Here is a 22835-nt window from a genome sequence, read left to right as displayed (position 1 = left end):
ACAGGACACTGTCCTCTATGTAGACCAGAGACCTGACAGGACACTGTCCTCTATGACACTGTCCTCTATGTAGACCAGAGACCTGACAGGTAACACACACTGTCCTCTATGTAGACCAGAGACCTGACAGGACACTGTCCTCTAACACACTGTCCTCTACAGAGACCTGACAGGACACTGTCCTCTATGTAGACCAGAGACCTGACAGGACACTGTCCTCTATGTAGACCAGAGACCTGACAGGACACTGTCCTCTATGTAGACCAGAGACCTGACAGGTAACACACACTGTCCTCTACGTAGACCACCTCAGAGACCTGACAGGACACTGTCCTCTATGTAGACCAGAGACCTGACAGGACACTGTCCTCTATGTAGACCAGAGACCTGACAGGTAACACACACTGTCCTCTATGTAGACCAGAGACCTGACAGGACACTGTCCTCTATGTAGACCAGAGACCTGACAGGTAACACACACTGTCCTCTACGTAGACCAGAGACCTGACAGGACACTGTCCTCTATGTAGACCAGAGACCTGACAGGACACTGTCCTCTACGTAGACCAGAGACCTGACAGGACACTGTCCTCTACGTAGACCAGAGACCTGAGACCAGAGACCTGACAGGACACTGTCCTCTATGTAGACCAGAGACCTGACAGGTAAGACCAGAGACCTGACAGGACACTGTCCTCTATGTAGACCAGAGACCTGACAGGTAACACACACTGTCCTCTATGTAGACCAGAGACCTGACAGGACACTGTCCTCTATGTAGACCAGAGACCTGACAGGTAACACACACTGTCCTCTATGTAGACCAGAGACCTGACAGGTAACACACACTGTCCTCTATGTAGACCAGAGACCTGACAGGTAACACACACTGTCCTCTATGTAGACCAGAGACCTGACAGGACACTGTCCTCTATGTAGACCAGAGACCTGACAGGTAACACACACTGTCCTCTACGTAGACCAGAGACCTGACAGGACACTGTCCTCTATGTAGACCAGAGACCTGACAGGACACTGTCCTCTAACAGAGACCTGACAGGACACTGTCCTCTATGTAGACCAGAGACCTGACAGGACACTGTCCTCTATGTAGACCAGAGACCTGACAGGACACTGTCCTCTACGTAGACCAGAGACCTGACAGGTAACACACACTGTCCTCTATGTAGACCAGAGACCTGACAGGACACTGTCCTCTATGTAGACCAGAGACCTGACGGGACACTGTCCTCTATGTAGACCAGAGACCTGACGGGACACTGTCCTCTATGTAGACCAGAGACCTGACAGGACACTGTCCTCTATGTAGACCAGAGACCTGACAGGTAACACACACTGTCCTCTATGTAGACCAGAGACCTGACAGGTAACACACACTGTCCTCTATGTAGACCAGAGACCTGACAGGACACTGTCCTCTACGTAGACCAGAGACCTGACAGGACACTGTCCTCTATGTAGACCAGAGACCTGACAGGTAACACACACTGTCCTCTATGTAGACCAGAGACCTGACAGGACACTGTCCTCTATGTAGACCAGAGACCTGACAGGTAACACACACTGTCCTCTACGTAGACCAGAGACCTGACAGGACACTGTCCTCTATGTAGACCAGAGACCTGACAGGACACTGTACTCTACGTAGACCAGAGACCTGACAGGACACTGTCCTCTACGTAGACCAGAGACCTGACAGGACACTGTCCTCTACGTAGACCAGAGACCTGACAGGTAACACACACTGTCCTCTATGTAGACCAGAGACCTGACAGGTAACACACACTGTCCTCTATGTAGACCAGAGACCTGACAGGTAACACACACTGTCCTCTACGTAGACCTGACAGGTAACACACACTGTCCTCTACGTAGACCAGAGACCTGACAGGTAACACACACTGTCCTCTATGTAGACCAGAGACCTGACAGGACACTGTCCTCTATGTAGACCAGAGACCTGACAGGACACTGTCCTCTATGTAGACCAGAGACCTGACAGGTAACACACACTGTCCTCTATGTAGACCAGAGACCTGACAGGTAACACACACTGTCCTCTATGTAGACCAGAGACCTGACAGGTAACACACACTGTCCTCTATGTAGACCAGAGACCTGACAGGACACTGTCCTCTATGTAGACCAGAGACCTGACAGGACACTGTCCTCTATGTAGACCAGAGACCTGACAGGACACTGTCCTCTACGTAGACCAGAGACCTGACAGGTAACACACACTGTCCTCTATGTAGACCAGAGACCTGACAGGACACTGTCCTCTATGTAGACCAGAGACCTGACAGGACACTGTCCTCTATGTAGACCAGAGACCTGACAGGTAACACACACTGTCCTCTATGTAGACCAGAGACCTGACAGGACACTGTCCTCTATGTAGACCAGAGACCTGACAGGACACTGTCCTCTACGTAGACCAGAGACCTGACAGGTAACACACTGTCCTCTACGTAGACCAGAGACCTGACAGGACACTGTCCTCTATGTAGACCAGAGACCTGACAGGACACTGTCCTCTATGTAGACCAGAGACCTGACAGGACACTGTCCTCTACGTAGACCAGAGACCTGACAGGACACTGTCCTCTATGTAGACCAGAGACCTGACAGGTAACACACACTGTCCTCTATGTAGACCAGAGACCTGACAGGACACTGTCCTCTACGTAGACCAGAGACCTGACAGGACACTGTCCTCTACGTAGACCAGAGACCTGACAGGACACTGTCCTCTACGTAGACCAGAGACCTGACAGGACACTGTCCTCTATGTAGACCAGAGACCTGACAGGACACTGTCCTCTAGACCAGAGACCTGAGACCAGAGACCTGACAGGACACTGTCCTCTCTATGTAGACCAGAGACCAGAGGTACCTGTCCTCTATGGTAACACACTGTCCTCTATGTAGACCAGAGACCTGACAGGTAACACACTGTCCTCTATGTAGACCAGAGACCTGACAGGTAACACACTGTCCTCTATGTAGACCAGAGACCTGACAGGTAACACACACTGTCCTCTATGTAGACCAGAGACCTGACAGGTACACACACTGTCCTCTACCAGAGACCTGACAGGTAACACACACTGTCCTCTATGTAGACCAGAGACCTGACAGGACACTGTCCTCTATGTAGACCAGAGACCTGACAGGACACTGTCCTCTATGTAGACCAGAGACCTGACAGGACACTGTCCTCTATGTAGACCAGAGACCTGACAGGACACTGTCCTCTATGTAGACCAGAGACCTGACAGGACACTGTCCTCTATGTAGACCAGAGACCTGACAGGACACTGTCCTCTATGTAGACCAGAGACCTGACAGGACACTGTCCTCTATGTAGACCAGAGACCTGACAGGACACTGTCCTCTATGTAGACCAGAGACCTGACAGGACACTGTCCTCTATGTAGACCAGAGACCTGACAGGACACTGTCCTCTATGTCCTCTAGAGACCAGAGACCTGACAGGACACTGTCCTCTATGTAGACCAGAGACCTGACAGGACACTGTCCTCTATGTAGACCAGAGACCTGACAGGACACTGTCCTCTATGTAGACCAGAGACCTGACAGGACACTGTCCTCTATGTAGACCAGAGACCTGACAGGACACTGTCCTCTATGACAGGACACTGTCCTCTATGTAGACCAGAGACCTGACAGGACACTGTCCTCTATGTAGACCAGAGACCTGACAGGACACTGTCCTCTATGTAGACCAGAGACCTGACAGGACACTGTCCTCTATGTAGACCAGAGACCTGACAGGACACTGTCCTCTATGTAGACCAGAGACCTGACAGGACACTGTCCTCTATGTAGACCAGAGACCTGACAGGACACTGTCCTCTAGACCAGAGACCTGACAGGACACTGTCCTCTATGTAGACCAGAGACCTGACAGGACACTGACAGGACACTGTCCTCTATGTAGACCAGAGACCTGACAGGACACTGTCCTCTATGTAGACCAGAGACCTGACAGGTAACACACACTGTCCTCTATGACCAGAGACCTGACAGGACCAGAGACCTGACAGGACACTGTCCTCTATGTAGACCAGAGACCTGACAGGACCTGACAGGACACTGTCCTCTATGTAGACCAGAGACCTGACAGGACACTGTCCTCCAGAGACCTGACAGGACACTGTCCTCTATGAGAGACCTGACAGGTAACACACACTGTCCTCTATGTAGACCAGAGACCTGACAGGACACTGTCCTCTATGTAGACCAGAGACCTGACAGGTAACACACACTGTCCTCTATGTAGACCAGAGACCTGACAGGACACTGTCCTCTATGTAGACCAGAGACCTGACAGGTGTCCTCTACCAGAGACACACTGTCCTCTATGTAGACCAGAGACCTGACAGGACACTGTCCTCTATGTAGACCAGAGACCTGACAGGACACTGTCCTCTATGTAGACCAGAGACCTGACAGGACACTGTCCTCTACGTAGACCAGAGACCTGACAGGACACTGTCCTCTATGTAGACCAGAGACCTGACAGGTAACACACACTGTCCTCTATGTAGACCAGAGACCTGACAGGACACTGTCCTCTATGTAGACCAGAGACCTGACAGGACACTGTCCTCTATGTAGACCAGAGACCTGACAGGACACTGACCAGAGACCTGACAGGACACTGTCCTCTATGTAGACCAGAGACCTGACAGGACACTGTCCTCTATGTAGACCAGAGACCTGACAGGACACTGTCCTCTATGTAGACCAGAGACCTGACAGGACACTGTCCTCTATGTAGACCAGAGACCTGACAGGACACTGTCCTCTATGTAGACCAGAGACCTGAGACCAGAGACCTGACAGGACACTGTCCTCTATGTAGACCAGAGACCTGACAGGACACTGTCCTCTATGTAGACCAGAGACCTGACAGGACACTGTCCTCTATGTAGACCAGAGACCTGACAGGACACTGTCCTCTATGTAGACCAGAGACCTGACAGGACACTGTCCTCTATGTAGACCAGAGACCTGACAGGACACTGTCCTCTATGTAGACCAGAGACCTGACAGGACACTGTCCTCTAGACCTGACAGGACACTGTCCTCTAGACCAGAGACCTGACAGGACACTGTCCACTCTATGTAGACCAGAGACCTGACAGGACACTGTCCTCTATGTAGACCAGAGACCTGACAGGACACTGTCCTCTATGTAGACCAGAGACCTGACAGGACACTGTCCTCTATGTAGACCAGAGACCTGACAGGACACTGTCCTCTATGTAGACCAGAGACCTGACAGGACACTGTCCTCTATGTAGACCAGAGACCTGACAGGACACTGTCCTCTATGTAGACCAGAGACCTGACAGGACACTGTCCTCTATGTAGACCAGAGACCTGACAGGACACTGTCCTCTATGTAGACCAGAGACCTGACAGGACACTGTCCTCTATGTAGACCAGAGACCTGACAGGACACTGTCCTCTATGTAGACCAGAGACCTGACAGGACACTGTCCTCTATGTAGACCAGAGACCTGACAGGACACTGTCCTCTATGTAGACCAGAGACCTGACAGGACACTGTCCTCTATGTAGACCAGAGACCTGACAGGACACTGTCCTCTATGTAGACCAGAGACCTGACAGGACACTGTCCTCTATGTAGACCAGAGACCTGACAGGACACTGTCCTCTATGTAGACCAGAGACCTGACAGGACACTGTCCTCTATGTAGACCAGAGACCTGACAGGACACTGTCCTCTATGTAGACCAGAGACCTGACAGGACACTGTCCTCTATGTAGACCAGAGACCTGACAGGACACTGTCCTCTATGTAGACCAGAGACCTGACAGGACACTGTCCTCTATGTAGACCAGAGACCTGACAGGACACTGTCCTCTATGTAGACCAGAGACCTGACAGGACACTGTCCTCTATGTAGACCAGAGACCTGACAGGACACTGACAGGGACACTGTCCTCTATGTAGACCAGAGACCTGACAGGACACTGTCCTCTATGTAGACCAGAGACCTGACAGGACACTGTCCTCTATGTAGACCAGAGACCTGACAGGACACTGTCCTCTATGTAGACCAGAGACCTGACAGGACACTGTCCTCTAGACCAGAGACCTGAGACCAGAGACCTGACAGGTAACACACACTGTCCTCTATGTAGACCAGAGACCTGACAGGACACTGTCCTCTATGTAGACCAGAGACCTGACAGGACACTGTCCTCTATGTAGACCAGAGACCTGACAGGACACTGTCCTCTATGTAGACCAGAGACCTGACAGGTAACACACTGTCCTCTATGTAGACCAGAGACCTGACAGGTAACACACTGTCCTCTATGTAGACCAGAGACCTGACAGGACACTGTCCTCTACGTAGACCAGAGACCTGACAGGACACTGTCCTCTACGTAGACCAGAGACCTGACAGGACACTGTCCTCTACGTAGACCACCTCAGAGATAGTGTATATATATATATATAGTATATATTACATTAGTTTTATATATATATATATATAAGTTCAGACTTGATCTGATTTATCTCTAGAGAAACTACAACTCCCTACTACATCGCACAGTTCAGACTTCATCTGATTTATCTCTAGAGAAACTACAACTCCCTACTACATCAGATTTATCTCTAGAGAAACTAAAACTCCCTACTACATCAGATGATGTGTACTTCTACAGTCGGTCAACTAACCCGGTCCGTCCTCAGGCTAGTGGACGATGATGTGTACTTCTACAGTCGGTCAACTAACCTGGTCTGTCCTCAGGCTAGTGGACGATGATGTGGACTTCTACAGTCGGTCAACTAACCTGGTCTGTCCTCAGGCTAGTGGACGATGATGTGGACTTCTACAGTCGGTCAACTAACCCGGTCTGTCCGAGTGGACGATGATGTGTACTTCTACAGTCGGTCAACTAACCCGGTCCGTCCTCAGGCTAGTGGACGATGATGTGGACTTCTACAGTCGGTCAACTAACCCGGTCTGTCCTAGTGGACGATGATGTGTCCTTCTACAGTCGGTCAACTAACCCGGTCTGTCCTAGTGGACGATGATGTGTCCTTCTACAGTCGGTCAACTAACCCGGTCTGTCCTAGTGGAATGTGTCCAACTAACCCGTCTGTCCTAGTGGACGATGATGTGTCCTTCTACAGTCGGTCAACTAACCCTGGTCTGTCCTAGTGGTCTGTCCTCTTGAGGCTGGTGGACGATGATGTGTCCTTCTACAGTCGGTCAACTAACCCGGTCTGTCCTAGTGGACGATGATGTGTCCTTCTACAGTCGGTCAACTAACCCGGTCTGTCCTAGTGGACGATGATGTGTCCTTCTACAGTCGGTCAACTAACCCGGTCTGTCCTAGTGGACGATGATGTGTCCTTCTACAGTCGGTCAACTAACCCGGTCTGTCCTAGTGGACGATGATGTGTCCTTCTACAGTCGGTCAACTAACCCGGTCTGTCCTAGTGGACGATGATGTGTCCTTCTACAGTCGGTCAACTAACCCGGTCTGTCCTCAGGCTAGTGGACGATGATGTGTACTTCTACAGTCGGTCAACTAACCCGGTCTGTCCTTAGGCTAGTGGACGATGATGTGTACTTCTACAGTCGGTCAACTAACCTGGTCTGTCCTCAGGCTAGTGGACGATGATGTGTCCTTCTACAGTCGGTCAACTAACCCGGTCTGTCCTAGTGGACGATGATGTGTCCTTCTACAGTCGGTCAACTAACCCGGTCTGTCCTCAGGCTAGTGGACGATGATGTGTACTTCTACAGTCGGTCAACTAACCCGGTCTGTCCTATTGGACGATGATGTGTACTTCTACAGTCGGTCAACTAACCCGGTCCGTCCTAGTGGACTATGATGTGTCCTAACCCGGTCTGTCCTCAGGCTAGTGGACTATGATGTGTCCTAACCCGGTCTGTCCTCAGGCTAGTGGACGAGGACATTTCATCCCTGCTTTTGGAGTCTGTTGTTCTGTTCGGTGGTAACTGTGTGTCTCTCTTTTTCTCTCTCTCTCTCCTTCTCTCTCTCCTTTCTCTCTCTCTCTTTCTCTCCTCTCTTTCTCTCCTTTCTCTCTTACTCTCCTTACTCTCTTTCTCGCTCTCCTTTCTCTCTCTCTCCTTTCTCTCTCTCTCCTTTCTCTCTCTCTCCTTTCTCTCTCTCTCCTTTCTCTCTCTCCTTTCTCTCTCTCTCCTTTCTCTCCTTGCTCTCTCCTTTCTCTCTCCTCTCTCTCTCTCCAGGACCATCCTCATCTCTGAACACCGCAATGCCTTCTAACAGTGCCTGGTCATCTAGTCGTGCCTCCAGCCACAGTGGTTCACTCACCAGTACAACACAAAGCACTATGGGTAGGTCTAACCCCCTCTAACCCTCCCCACTACGGGTAGGTCTAACCCCCTCTAACCCTCCCCACTACGGGTAGGTCTAACTCTCCCCACTACGGGTAGGACTAACCCCCTCTAACCCTCCCCACTATGGGTAGGTCTAACCCCCTCTAACCCTCCCCACTACAGGTAGGTCTAACCCCCTCTCCCTCCCCACTACAGGTAGGACTAACCCCCTCTAACCCTCCCCACTATGGGTAGGACTAACCCCCTCTAACCCTCCCCACTATGGGTAGGTCTAACCCCCTCTAACCCTCCCCACTACGGGTAGGTCTAACCCCCTCTAACCCTCCCCACTACGGGTAGGTCTAACCCCCTCTAACCCTCCCCACTATGGGTAGGTCTAACCCCCTAACCCTCCCCACTACGGGTAGGTCTAACCCCCTCTAACCCTCCCCACTATGGGTAGGTCTAACCCTCCCCATTATGGGTAGGTCTAACCCCCTCTAACCCTCCCCACTACGGGTACGTCTAACCCCCTCTAACCCTCCCCACTACGGGTACGTCTAACCCCCTCTAACCCTCCCCAATACAGGTAGGTCTAACCCCCTCTAACCCTCCCCACTACGGGTAGGTCTAACCCTCTCTAACCCTCCCCACTACGGGTAGGTCTAACCCCCTCTAACCCTCCCCACTACGGGTAGGTCTAACTCTCCCCACTACGGGTAGGTCTAACCCTCCCCACTACGGGTAGGTCTAACCCCCTCTAACCCTCCCCACTACAGGTAGGTCTAACTCTCCCCACTACGGGTAGGTCTAACCCTCCTCACTATGGGTAGGTCTAACCCCCTCTAACCCTCCCCACTACGGGTAGGTCTAACCCCCTCTAACCCTCCCCACTACGGGTAGGTCTAACCCCCTCTAACCCTCCCCAATACAGGTAGGTCTAACCCCCTCTAACCCTCCCCACTATGGGTAGGTCTAACCCTCCCCACTATGGGTAGGTCTAACCCCCCCCACTATGGGTAGGTCTAACCCCCTCTAACCCTCCCCACTACGGGTACGTCTAACCCCCTCTAACCCTTCCCAATACAGGTAGGTCTAACCCCCTCTAACCCTCCCCACTACGGGTAGGTTTAACCCTCTCTAACCCTCCCCACTACGGGTAGGTCTAACCCTCTCTAACCCTCCCCACTACGGGTAGGTCTAACCCCCTCTAACCCTCCCCACTACGGGTAGGTCTAACTCTCCCCACTACGGGTAGGTCTAACCCTCCCCACTATGGGTAGGTCTAACCCCCTCTAACCCTCCCCACTACGGGTAGGTCTAACCCCCTCTAACCCTCCCCAATACAGGTAGGTCTAACCCCCTCTAACCCTCCCCACTATGGGTAGGTCTAACCCCCTCTAACCCTCCCCACTATGGGTAGGTCTAACCCCTCTAACCCTCCCCACTACGGGTACGTCTAACCCCCTCTAACCCTCCCCAATACAGGTAGGTCTAACCCCCTCTAACCCTCCCCACTACGGGTAGGTCTAACCCTCCCCACTACGGGTAGGTCTAACCCTCCCCACTACGGGTAGGTCTAACCCTCTCTAACCCTCCCCACTACGGGTAGGTCTAACCCCCTCTAACCCTCCCCACTACGGGTACGTCTAACCCCCTCTAACCCTCCCCAATACAGGTAGGTCTAACCCCCTCTAACCCTCCCCACTACGGGTAGGTCTAACCCTCTCTAACCCTCCCCAATACGGGTAGGTCTAACCCCCTCTAACCCTCCCCACTATGGGTAGGTCTAACCCTCCCCACTATGGGTAGGTCTAACCCTCCCCACTACGGGTAGGTCTAACCCTCCCCACTACGGGTAGGTCTAACCCTCTCTAACTCTCCCCACTACGGGTAGGTCTAACCCCCTCTAACCCTCCCCACTACGGGTAGGTCTAACTCTCCCCACTACGGGTAGGTCTAACCCTCCCCACTACGGGTAGGTCTAACCCCCTCTAACCCTCCCCACTACAGGTAGGTCTAACTCTCCCCACTACGGGTAGGTCTAACCCTCCCCACTATGGGTAGGTCCAACCCCCTCTAACCCTCCCCACTACGGGTAGGTCTAACCCCCTCTAACCCTCCCCACTACGGGTAGGTCTAACCCCCTCTAACCCTCCCCAATACAGGTAGGTCTAACCCCCTCTAACCCTCCCCAATACAGGTAGGTCTAACCCCCTCTAACCCTCCCCACTATGGGTAGGTCTAACCCCCTCTAACCCTCCCCACTATGGGTAGGTCTAACCCCCTCTAACCCTCCCCACTACGGGTACGTCTAACCCCCTCTAACCCTCCCCAATACAGGTAGGTCTAACCCCTCTAACCCTCCCCACTACGGGTAGGTCTAACCCTCTCTAACCCTCCCCACTACGGGTAGGTCTAACCCTCTCTAACCCTCCCCACTACGGTTAGGTCTAACCCCCTCTAACCCTCCCCACTACGGGTACGTCTAACCCCCTCTAACCCTCCCCAATACAGGTAGGTCTAACCCCCTCTAACCCTCCCCACTACGGGTAGGTCTAACCCTCTCTAACCCTCCCCACTACGGGTAGGTCTAACCCTCTCTAACCCTCCCCACTACGGGTAGGTCTAACCCTCTCTAACCCTCCCCACTACGGGTAGGTCTAACCCTCTCTAACCCTCCCCACTACGGGTAGGTCTAACCCTCTCTAACCCTCCCCACTACGGGTAGGTCTAACCCCCTCTAACCCTCCCCACTACGGGTAGGTCTAACTCTCCCCACTACGGGTAGGTCTAACTCTCCCCACTACGGGTAGGTCTAACCCTCCCCACTACGGGTAGGTCTAACCCCCTCTAACCCTCCCCACTACAGGTAGGTCTAACTCTCCCCACTACGGGTAGGTCTAACCCTCCCCACTATGGGTAGGTCTAACCCCCTCTAACCCTCCCCACTACGGGTAGGTCTAACCCCCTCTAACCCTCCCCACTACGGGTAGGTCTAACCCCCTCTAACCCTCCCCAATACAGGTAGGTCTAACCCCCTCTAACCCTCCCCACTATGGGTAGGTCTAACCCCCTCTAACCCTCCCCACTACGGGTACGTCTAACCCCCTCTAACCCTCCCCACTACGGGTACGTCTAACCCCCTCTAACCCTCCCCACTACGGGTAGGTCTAACCCCCTCTAACCCTCCCCAATACAGGTAGGTCTAACCCCCTCTAACCCTCCCCACTATGGGTAGGTCTAACCCCCTCTAACCCTCCCCACTATGGGTAGGTCTAACCCCTCTAACCCTCCCCACTACGGGTACGTCTAACCCCCTCTAACCCTCCCCAATACAGGTAGGTCTAACCCCCTCTAACCCTCCCCACTACGGGTAGGTCTAACCCTCCCCACTACGGGTAGGTCTAACCCTCTCTAACCCTCCCCACTACGGGTAGGTCTAACCCCCTCTAACCCTCCCCACTACGGGTACGTCTAACCCCCTCTAACCCTCCCCACTACGGGTAGGTCTAACCCTCTCTAACCCTCCCCAATACAGGTAGGTCTAACCCCCTCTAACCCTCCCCACTATGGGTAGGTCTAACCCTCCCCACTATGGGTAGGTCTAACCCCCTCTAACCCTCCCCACTACGGGTAGGTCTAACCCTCCCCACTACGGGTAGGTCTAACCCTCTCTAACTCTCCCCACTACGGGTAGGTCTAACCCCCTCTAACCCTCCCCACTACGGGTAGGTCTAACTCTCCCCACTACGGGTAGGTCTAACCCTCCCCACTACGGGTAGGTCTAACCCCCTCTAACCCTCCCCACTACAGGTAGGTCTAACTCTCCCCACTACGGGTAGGTCTAACCCTCCCCACTATGGGTAGGTCCAACCCCCTCTAACCCTCCCCACTACGGGTAGGTCTAACCCCCTCTAACCCTCCCCACTACGGGTAGGTCTAACCCCCTCTAACCCTCCCCACTACAGGTAGGTCTAACCCCCTAACCCCTCCCCAATACAGGTAGGTCTAACCCCCTCTAACCCTCCCCACTACAGGGTAGGTCTAACCCCCTCTAACCCTCCCCACTATGGGTAGGTCTAACCCCCCCACTCTAACCCTCCCCACCCCACTACGGGTAGGTCTAACCCCCTCTAACCCTCCCCACTAACCCTCCCCAATCCCCACAGGTAGGTCTAACCCCCTCTAACCCTCCCCACTCTACGGGTAGGTCTAACCCTCTCTAACCCTCCCCACTACGGGTAGGTCTAACCCTCTCTAACCCTCCCCACCCCACGGGTAGGTCTAACCCCCTCTAACCCTCCCCACTACGGGTAGGTCTAACCCCCTCTAACCCTCCCCAATACAGGGTAGGTCTAACCCCCCCACTCTAACCCCCCACTACGGGTCCCCTCCCCTCCCCACGGGTAGGTCTAACCCTCTCTAACCCTCCCCACTACGGGTAGGTCTAACCCTCCCCACTCTAACCCTCCCCACTACGGGTAGGTCTAACCCCCTCTAACCCTCCCCACTACGGGTAGGTCTAACCCTCTCTAACCCTCCCCACTACGGGTAGGTCTAACCCCCTCTAACCCTCCCCACTACGGGTAGGTCTAACCCCTCTAACCTCCCCACTACGGGTAGGTCTAACCCTCCCCACTACGGGTAGGTCTAACCCTCCCCACTACGGGTAGGTCTAACCCCCTCTAACCCTCCCCACTACAGGTAGGTCTAACTCTCCCCCCCACTACGGGTAGGTCTAACCCTCCCCACTATGGGTAGGTCTAACCCCCTCTAACCCTCCCCACTACGGGTAGGTCTAACCCCTCTAACCCTCCCCACTACGGGTAGGTCTAACCCCCTCTAACCCTCCCCAATACAGGTAGGTCTAACCCCCTCTAACCCTCCCCACTACGGGTAGGTCTAACCCCCTCTAACCCTCCCCACTACGGGTAGTCTAACCCCCTCTAACCCTCCCCAATACAGGTAGGTCTAACCCCCTCTAACCCTCCCCACTACGGGTAGGTCTAACCCCCTCTAACCCTCCCCACTACGGGTCCCCACTACGGGTAGGTCTAACCCCTCTAACCCTCCCCACTACGGGTAGGTCTAACCCCCTCTAACCCTCCCCACTACGGGTAGGTCTAACTCTCCCCACTAGGTCTAACGGGTAGGTCTAACCCTCCCCACTACGGGTAGGTCTAACCCTCCCCACTACGGGTAGGTCTAACCCTCCCCACTACGGGTAGGTCTAACCCTCCCCACTACGGGTAGGTCTAACCCTCCCCACTACGGGTAGGTCTAACCCTCCCCACTCCCCACGGGTAGGTCTAACCCTCCCCACTACGGGTAGGTCTAACCCTCCCCACTACGGGTAGGTCTAACCCTCCCCACTACGGGTAGGTCTAACCCTCCCCACTACGGGTAGGTCTAACCCCCCACTACGGGTAGGTCCCTCCCCACCCACGGGTAGGTCTAACCCCCCCACTCTAACCCTCCCCACTACGGGTAGGTCTAACCCCTCTAACCCTCCCCACTACGGGTAGGTCTAACCCCCTCCCTCCCCAACCCTCCCCACTCCCCACGGGTAGGTCTAACCCTCTCTAACCCTCCCCACTACGGGTAGGTCTAACCCTCTCTAACCCTCCCCACTACGGGTAGGTCTAACCCTCTCTAACCCTCCCCACTACGGGTAGGTCTAACCCTCTCTAACCCTCCCCACTACGGGTAGGTCTAACCCTCTCTAACCCTCCCCACTACGGGTAGATCTAACCCCCTCTAACCCTCCCCACTACGGGTAGGTCTAACTCTCCCCACTACGGGTAGGTCTAACCCTCCCCACTACGGGTAGGTCTAACCCCCTCTAACCCTCCCCACTACAGGTAGGTCTAACTCTCCCCACTACGGGTAGGTCTAACCCTCCCCACTATGGGTAGGTCTAACCCCCTCTAACCCTCCCCACTACGGGTAGGTCTAACCCCTCTAACCCTCCCCACTACGGGTAGGTCTAACCCCCTCTAACCCTCCCCAATACAGGTAGGTCTAACCCCCTCTAACCCTCCCCACTATGGGTAGGTCTAACCCCCTCTAACCCTCCCCACTATGGGTAGGTCTAACCCCCTCTAACCCTCCCCACTATGGGTAGGTCTAACCCCCTCTAACCCTCCCCACTACGGGTACGTCTAACCCCCTCTAACCCTCCCCAATACAGGTAGGTCTAACCCCTCTAACCCTCCCCACTACGGGTAGGTCTAACCCTCTCTAACCCTCCCCACTACGGGTAGGTCTAACCCTCCCCACCCTCCCCACTACGGGTAGGTCTAACCCCCTCTAACCCTCCCCACTACTGGTAGGTCTAACCCCCCCACTACGGGTAGGTCTAACCCCCCCACTAACCCTCCCCACTACGGGTAGGTCTAACCCCCTCTAACTAACCTCCCCACTACGGGTAGGTCTAACCCTCCCCCTCTACGGGTAGGTCTAACCCTCCCCACTACGGGTAGGTCTAACCCTCCCCACTACGGGTAACCCTCCCCACTACGGGTAGGTCTAACCCTCCCCACTACGGGTAACCCCCCCTCTAACCCTCCCCACTACGGGTAGGTCTAACCCTCCCCACTACGGGTAGGTCTAACCCTCCCCCTCCCCACGGGTAGGTCTAACCCTCCCCACTACGGGTAGGTCTAACCCTCCCCTCCCCACTACGGGTAGGTCTAACCCCTCTAACCCTCCCCACTACGGGTAGGTCTAAACCCTCCCCACTAACCCCCTCTCCCCACTACGGGTAGGTCTAACTCTCCCCACTACGGGTAGGTCCCCCCCACTACGGGTAGGTCTAACCCCCTCTAACCCTCCCCACTACAGGTAGGTCTAACTCTCCCCACTACGGGTAGGTCTAACCCTCCCCACTATGGGTAGGTCTAACCCCCTCTAACCCTCCCCACTACGGGTAGGTCTAACCCCCTCTAACCCTCCCCACTACGGGTAGGTCTAACCCCCTCTAACCCTCCCCAATACAGGTAGGTCTAACCCCCTCTAACCCTCCCCACTATGGGTAGGTCTAACCCCCTCTAACCCTCCCCACTATGGGTAGGTCTAACCCCCTCTAACCCTCCCCACTATGGGTAGGTCTAACCCCCTCTAACCCTCCCCACTACGGGTACGTCTAACCCCCTCTAACCCTCCCCAATACAGGTAGGTCTAACCCCCTCTAACCCTCCCCACTACGGGTAGGTCTAACCCTCTCTAACCCTCCCCACTACGGGTAGGTCTAACCCTCCCCACTACGGGTAGGTCTAACCCCCTCTAACCCTCCCCACTACTGGTAGGTCTAACCCTCCCCACTACGGGTAGGTCTAACCCCCTCTAACCCTCCCCACTACGGGTAGGTCTAACCCCCTCTAACCCTCCCCACTACGGGTAGGTCTAACTCTCCCCACTACGGGTAGGTCTAACCCTCCCCACTACGGGTAGGTCTAACCCTCCCCACTACGGGTAACCCTCCCCACTACGGGTAGGTCTAACCCTCCCCACTACGGGTAACCCTCCCCACTACGGGTAGGTCTAACCCTCCCCACTACGGGTAGGTCTAACCCTCCCCACTACGGGTAGGTCTAACCCTCCCCACTACGGGTAGGTCTAACCCTCCCCACTACGGGTAGGTCTAACCCTCCCCACTACGGGTAGGTCTAACCCCCTCTAACCCTCCCCAATACGGGTAGGTCTAACCCCCCCACTACGGGTAGGTCTAACCCCCTCCCCACTACGGGTATGTCTAACCCCCTCTAACCCTCCCCAATACGGGTAGGTCTAACCCCCTCTAACCCTCCCCACTACGGGTAGGTCTAACCCTCTCTAACCCTCCCCACTACGGGTAGGTCTTACCCCCTCCACTACGGGTAGGTCTAACCCTCCCCACTACGGGTAGGTCTAACCCCCTCTAACCCTCCCCACTACGGGTAGGTCTAACCCTCCCCACTACGGGTAGGTCTAACCCTCCCCACTACGGGTAGGTCTAACCCTCCCCACTACGGGTAGGTCTAACCCTCCCCACTACGGGTAGGTCTAACCCTCCCCACTACGGGTAGGTCTAACCCCCTCTAACTCTCCCCACTACGGGTAGGTCTAACTCTCCCCACTACGGGTAGGTCTAACCCCCTCTAACCCTCCCCACTACGGGTAGGTCTAACTCTCCCCACTACGGGTAGGTCTAATCCTCCCCACTACGGTTAGGTCTAACTCTCCCCACTACGGGTAGGTCTAACTCTCCCCACTACGGGTAGGTCTAACCCTCCCCACTACGGGTAGGTCTAACCCTCCCCACTACGGGTAGGTCTAACCCTCCCCACTACGGGTAGGTCTAACTCTCCCCACTACGGGTAGGTCTAACTCTCCCCACTACGGGTAGGTCTAACTCTCCCCACTACGGGTAGGTCTAACTCTCCCCACTACGGGTAGGTCTAACTCTCCCCACTACGGGTAGGTCTAACTCTCCCCACTACGGGTAGGTCTAACTCTCCCCACTACGGGTAGGTCTAACCCTCCCCACTACGGGTAGGTCTAACCCTCCCCACTACGGGTAGGTCTAACCCTCCCCACTACGGGTAGGTCTAACCCTCCCCACTACGGGTAGGTCTAACCCTCCCCACTACGGGTAGGTCTAACTCTCCCCACTACGGGTAGGTCTAACCCTCCCCACTATGGGTAGGTCTAACCCCCTCTAACCCTCCCCACTACGGGTAGGTCTAACCCCCTCTAACCCTCCCCACTACGGGTAGGTCTAACCCCCTCTAACCCTCCCCACTACGGGTAGGTCTAACCCCCTCTAACCCTCCCCACTATGGGTAGGTCTAACCCCCTCTAACCCTCCCCACTATGGGTAGGTCTAACCCCCTCTAACCCTCCCCACTACGGGTACGTCTAACCCCCTCTAACCCTCCCCAATACAGGTAGGTCTAACCCCCTCTAACCCTCCCCACTACGGGTAGGTCTAACCCCCTCTAACCCTCCCCACTACGGGTAGGTCTAACTCTCCCCACTACGGGTAGGTCTAACCCCCCACTCCCCACTACGGGTAGGTCTAATCCCCCCCTCTAACCTCCCCACTACGGGTAGGTCTAACCCCCTCTAACCCTCCCCACTACGGGTAGGTCTAACTCTCCCCACTACGGGTAGGTCTAACCCTCCCCACTACGGGTAGGTCTAACCCTCCCCACTACGGGTAGGTCTAACCCTCCCCACTACGGGTAGGTCTAACCCCCTCTAACCCTCCCCACTACGGGTAGGTCTAACCCTCCCCACTACGGGTAGGTCTAACCCTCCCCACTACGGGTAGTTCTAACCCTCCCCACTACGGGTAGGTCTAACCCTCCCCACTACGGGTAGGTCTAACCCTCCCCACTACGGGTAGGTCTAACACTCCCCACTACGGGTAGGTCTAACCCCCTCTAACCCTCCCCAATACGGGTAGGTCTAACCCCCTCTAACCCTCCCCACTACGGGTAGGTCTAACCCTCCCCACTACGGGTATGTCTAACCCCCTCTAACCCTCCCCAATACAGGTAGGTCTAACCCTCCCCACTACGGGTAGGTCTAACCCTCTCTAACCCTCCCCACTACGGGTAGGTCTAACCCCCTCTAACCCTCCCCACTACGGGTAGGTCTAACCCTCCCCACTACGGGTAGGTCTAACCCTCCCCACTACGGGTAGGTCTAACCCCCTCTAACACTCCCCACTACAGGTAGGTCTAACCCCCTCTAACCCTCCCCACTACGGGTAGGTCTAACCCCCTCTAACCCTCCCCACTACGGGTAGGTCTAACCCTCCCCACTACGGGTAGGTCTAACCCTCCCCACTACGGGTAGGTCTAACCCCCTCTAACCCTCCCCACTACGGGTAGGTGTAACTCTCCCCACTACGGGTAGGTCTAACTCTCCCCACTACGGGTAGGTCTAACCCTCCCCACTACGGGTAGGTCTAACCCTCCCCACTACAGGTAGGTCTAACTCTCCCCACTATGGGTAGGTCTAACCCCCTCTAACCCTCCCCACTACGGGTAGGTCTAACCCCCTCTAACCCTCCCCAATACAGGTAGGTCTAACCCCCCCACTACGGGTCTAACCCTCTCCCTCCCCACTACAGGTAGGTCTAACCCTCCCCCCCTACGGGTAGGTCTAACCCCCCACTAACCCTCCCCACTACGGGTAGGTCTAACCCCCTCTAACCCTCCCCACTACGGGTAGGTCTAACTCTCCCCACTACGGGTAGGTCTAACCCTCCCCACTACGGGTAGGTCTAACCCCCTCTAACCCTCCCCACTACGGGTAGGTCTAACCCTCCCCACTACGGGTAGGTCTAACCCTCCCCACTACGGGTAGGTCTAACTCTCCCCACTACGGGTAGGTCTAACTCTCCCCACTACGGGTAGGTCTAACTCTCCCCACTACGGGTAGGTCTAACTCTCCCCACTACGGGTAGGTCTAACTCTCCCCACTACGGGTAGGTCTAACTCTCCCCACTACGGGTAGGTCTAACTCTCCCCACTACGGGTAGGTCTAACTCTCCCCACTACGGGTAGGTCTAACCCCCTCTAACTCTCCCCACTACGGGTAGGTCTAACTCTCCCCACTACGGGTAGGTCTAACCCCCTCTAACCCTCCCCACTACGGGTAGGTCTAACCCCCTCTAACCCTCCCCACTACGGGTAGGTCTAACTCTCCCCACTACGGGTAGGTCTAACCCCCTCTAACCCTCCCCACTACGGGTAGGTCTAACTCTCCCCACTACGGGTAGGTCTAACCCCCTCTCCCCACTACGGGTAGGTCTAACTCTCCCCACTACGGGTAGGTCTAACTCTCCCCACTACGGGTAGGTCTAACCCTCCCCACTACGGGTAGGTCTAACCCTCCCCCACTACGGGTAGGTCTAACCCTCCCCACTAACCCTCCCACTACGGGTAGGTCTAACCCTCCCCACTACGGGTAGGTCTAACCCTCCCCACTACGGGTAGGTCTAACCCTCCCCACTACGGGTAGGTCTAACTCTCCCCACTACGGGTAGGTCTAACTCTCCCCACTACGGGTAGGTCTAACTCTCCCCACTACGGGTAGGTCTAACCCTCCCCACTACGGGTAGGTCTAACCCTCCCCACTACGGGTAGGTCTAACCCTCCCCACTACGGGTAGGTCTAACCCCCTCTAACTCTCCACACTACGGATAGGTCTAACCCCCTCTAACTCTCTCCACTACGGATAGGTCTAACCCCCTCTAACCCTCCCCACTAAGGGTAGGTCTAACTCTCCCCACTACGGGTAGGTCTAACCCTCCCCACTACGGGTAGGTCTAACCCTCCCCACTACGGGTAGGTCTAACCCCCTCTAACCCTCCCCACTACGGGTAGGTCTAACCCTCCCCACTACGGGTAGGTCTAACCCTCTCCACTACGGGTAGGTCTAACTCTCCCCACTACGGGTAGGTCTAACTCTCCCCACTACGGGTAGGTCTAACTCTCCCCACTACGGGTAGGTCTAACTCTCCCCACTACGGGTAGGTCTAACCCTCCCCACTACGGGTAGGTCTAACTCTCCCCACTACGGGTAGGTCTAACCCCCTCTAACTCTCCCCACTACGGGTAGGTCTAACTCTCCCCACTACGGGTAGGTCTAACCCCCTCTAACCCTCCCCACTACGGGTAGGTCTAACTCTCCCCACTACGGGTAGGTCTAACCCTCCCCACTACGGGTAGGTCTAACTCTCCCCACTACGGGTAGGTCTAACTCTCCCCACTACGGGTAGGTCTAACTCTCCCCACTACGGGTAGGTCTAACTCTCCCCACTACGGGTAGGTCTAACCCTCCCCACTACGGGTAGGTCTAACCCTCCCCACTACGGGTAGGTCTAACCCTCCCCACTACGGGTAGGTCTAACCCTCCCCACTACGGGTAGGTCTAACCCTCCCCACTACGGGTAGGTCTAACCCTCCCCACTACGGGTAGGTCTAACCCTCCCCACTACGGGTAGGTCTAACCCTCCCCACTACGGGTAGGTCTAACCCTCCCCACTACGGGTAGGTCTAACCCTCCCCACTACGGGTAGGTCTAACCCTCCCCACTACGGGTAGGTCTAACTCTCCCCACTACGGGTAGGTCTAACCCTCCCCACTACGGGTAGGTCTAACTCTCCCCACTACGGGTAGGTCTAACTCTCCCCACTACGGGTAGGTCTAACTCTCCCCACTACGGGTAGGTCTAACTCTCCCCACTACGGGTAGGTCTAACTCTCCCCACTACGGGTAGGTCTAACTCTCCCCACTACGGGTAGGTCTAACTCTCCCCACTACGGGTAGGTCTAACTCTCCCCACTACGGGTAGGTCTAACCCTCCCCACTACGGGTAGGTCTAACCCTCCCCACTACGGGTAGGTCTAACCCTCCCCACTACGGGTAGGTCTAACCCTCCCCACTACGGGTAGGTCTAACCCTCCCCACTACGGGTAGGTCTAACCCTCCCCACTACGGGTAGGTCTAACCTCCCCACTACGGGTAGGTCTAACCCTCCCCACTACGGGTAGGTCTAACCCTCCCCACTACGGGTAGGTCTAACCCTCCCCACTACGGGTAGGTCTAACCCTCCCCACTACGGGTAGGTCTAACCCTCCCCACTACGGGTAGGTCTAACCCTCCCCACTACGGGTAGGTCTAACCCTCCCCACTACGGGTAGGTCTAACCCTCCCCACTACGGGTAGGTCTAACCCTCTCCACTACGGGTAGGTCTAACCCCCGCTAACCCTCTCCACTATGGGTAGGTCTAACCCTCCCCACTACGGGTAGGTCTAACTCTCCCCACTACGGGTAGGTCTAACCCCCTCTAACCCTCTCCACTACGGGTAGGTCTAACTCTCCCCACTACGGGTAGGTCTAACCCTCCCCACTACGGGTAGGTCTAACCCTCCCCACTACGGGTAGGTCTAACCCTCCCCACTACGGGTAGGTCTAACCCTCCCCACTACGGGTAGGTCTAACCCTCCCCACTACGGGTAGGTCTAACCCTCCCCACTACGGGTAGGTCTAACCCTCCCCACTACGGGTAGGTCTAACCCTCCCCACTACGGGTAGGTCTAACCCTCCCCACTACGGGTAGGTCTAACCCTCCCCACTACGGGTAGGTCTAACCCTCCCCACTACGGGTACGTCTAACCCTCCCCACTACGGGTAGGTCTAACCCCCTCTAACCCTCTCCACTACGGGTAGGTCTAACCCTCCCCACTACGGGTAGGTCTAACTCTCCCCACTACGGGTAGGTCTAACTCTCCCCACTACGGGTAGGTCTAACCCTCCCCACTACGGGTAGGTCTAACCCCCTCTAACTCTCCCCACTACGGGTAGGTCTAACCCTCCCCACTACGGGTAGGTCTAACCCCCTCTAACCCTCCCCACTACGGGTAGGTCTAACCCCCTCTAACTCTCCCCACTACGGGTAGGTCTAACCCTCCCCACTACGGGTAGGTCTAACCCCCTCTAACCCTCCCCACTACGGGTAGGTCTAACCCCCTCTAACCCTCCCCACTACGGGTAGGTCTAACCCCCTCTAACTCTCCCCACTACGGGTAGGTCTAACCCCCTCTAACCCTCCCCACTACGGGTAGGTCTAACCCCCTCTAACTCTCCCCACTACGGGTAGGTCTAACCCTCCCCACTACGGGTAGGTCTAACCCCCTCTAACCCTCAGCTGGGACGATAAATAGAAAATGATTGTTCATTGTGATCAGTAGTCTAGAGAATTTAAATCAGTTTGTTAATATGGGTGATTGATAATGGTTGTAACCATCACATTGGGGGTATAAATCACAATGTTGTGTAAACTTCTCCTTCTGTCATTATCAATTCAGGTCATTTATCACCTTATGGATTGTTCTCTCTCTCCTCTTCCTCCCTCTCTTCTCCCTCTCCCCCCCTCTCCCTCTCCTCCACCCCTCTCTCTCCCTCTCCTCTCCCCTCTCCCTCTCCCTCTCCCTCTCCCCCTCTCCCTCTCTCCTCCTCTCCCCCTCCTCTCCCTCTCCTCCCTCCCTCTCCTCCCTCCCTCCCCTCTCCCTCCCCTCCCCTCTCCCTCTCCTCCCCTCTCCCCCTCTCCTCCCCTCCCCTCCCCTCTCCCCTCTCCCCTCTCCCTCTCCTCTCCTCCCCCCTCTCTCCCTCCCTCTCCAGTCAGGTCCGGAGAGTCTAAATGGTCTCCAGGAGGATGTAACTCCTCTCTGGCCCATGAGCTGTGGAAGGTCCCTCTGGCTCCTAAAGGTCTTTCAGCCCCTTCCCGCCCCCCTCCCGGCCTCACCAACCAGAAACCCCCTCCACCCTGGGGGGAAGCTCCTCTCCGCTTGGGGGGCTGGGGGCACTCTGACTCCAGATACACACCTGGTGAGACTGCCTGTAAAAGGGGGTGTAGATGTGTGGAAATGTGTG

General features: G+C 55.5%; 1 protein-coding gene across 1 annotated transcript in view; it reads left to right on the top strand.

Moving 5' to 3' along the window:
- LOC135569170 (trinucleotide repeat-containing gene 6A protein-like) overlaps positions 1–22835 on the top strand; it is a 114913-nt gene that overhangs the window by 86006 nt on the left and 6072 nt on the right. Inside the window, 2 exon segments of the mRNA XM_065015963.1 lie at positions 8313–8420; positions 22584–22790. Of these exon segments, the coding sequence (XP_064872035.1) occupies positions 8313–8420; positions 22584–22790 (315 nt within the window).

This window comes from Oncorhynchus nerka, unplaced genomic scaffold, assembly GCF_034236695.1.
Source record: "Oncorhynchus nerka isolate Pitt River unplaced genomic scaffold, Oner_Uvic_2.0 unplaced_scaffold_1194, whole genome shotgun sequence".
Taxonomy (NCBI): Eukaryota; Metazoa; Chordata; class Actinopteri; order Salmoniformes; family Salmonidae; genus Oncorhynchus; species Oncorhynchus nerka.
Note: the sequence above shows the minus strand (reverse complement) of the source record. Positions and strands in the feature narration are given on the sequence as shown.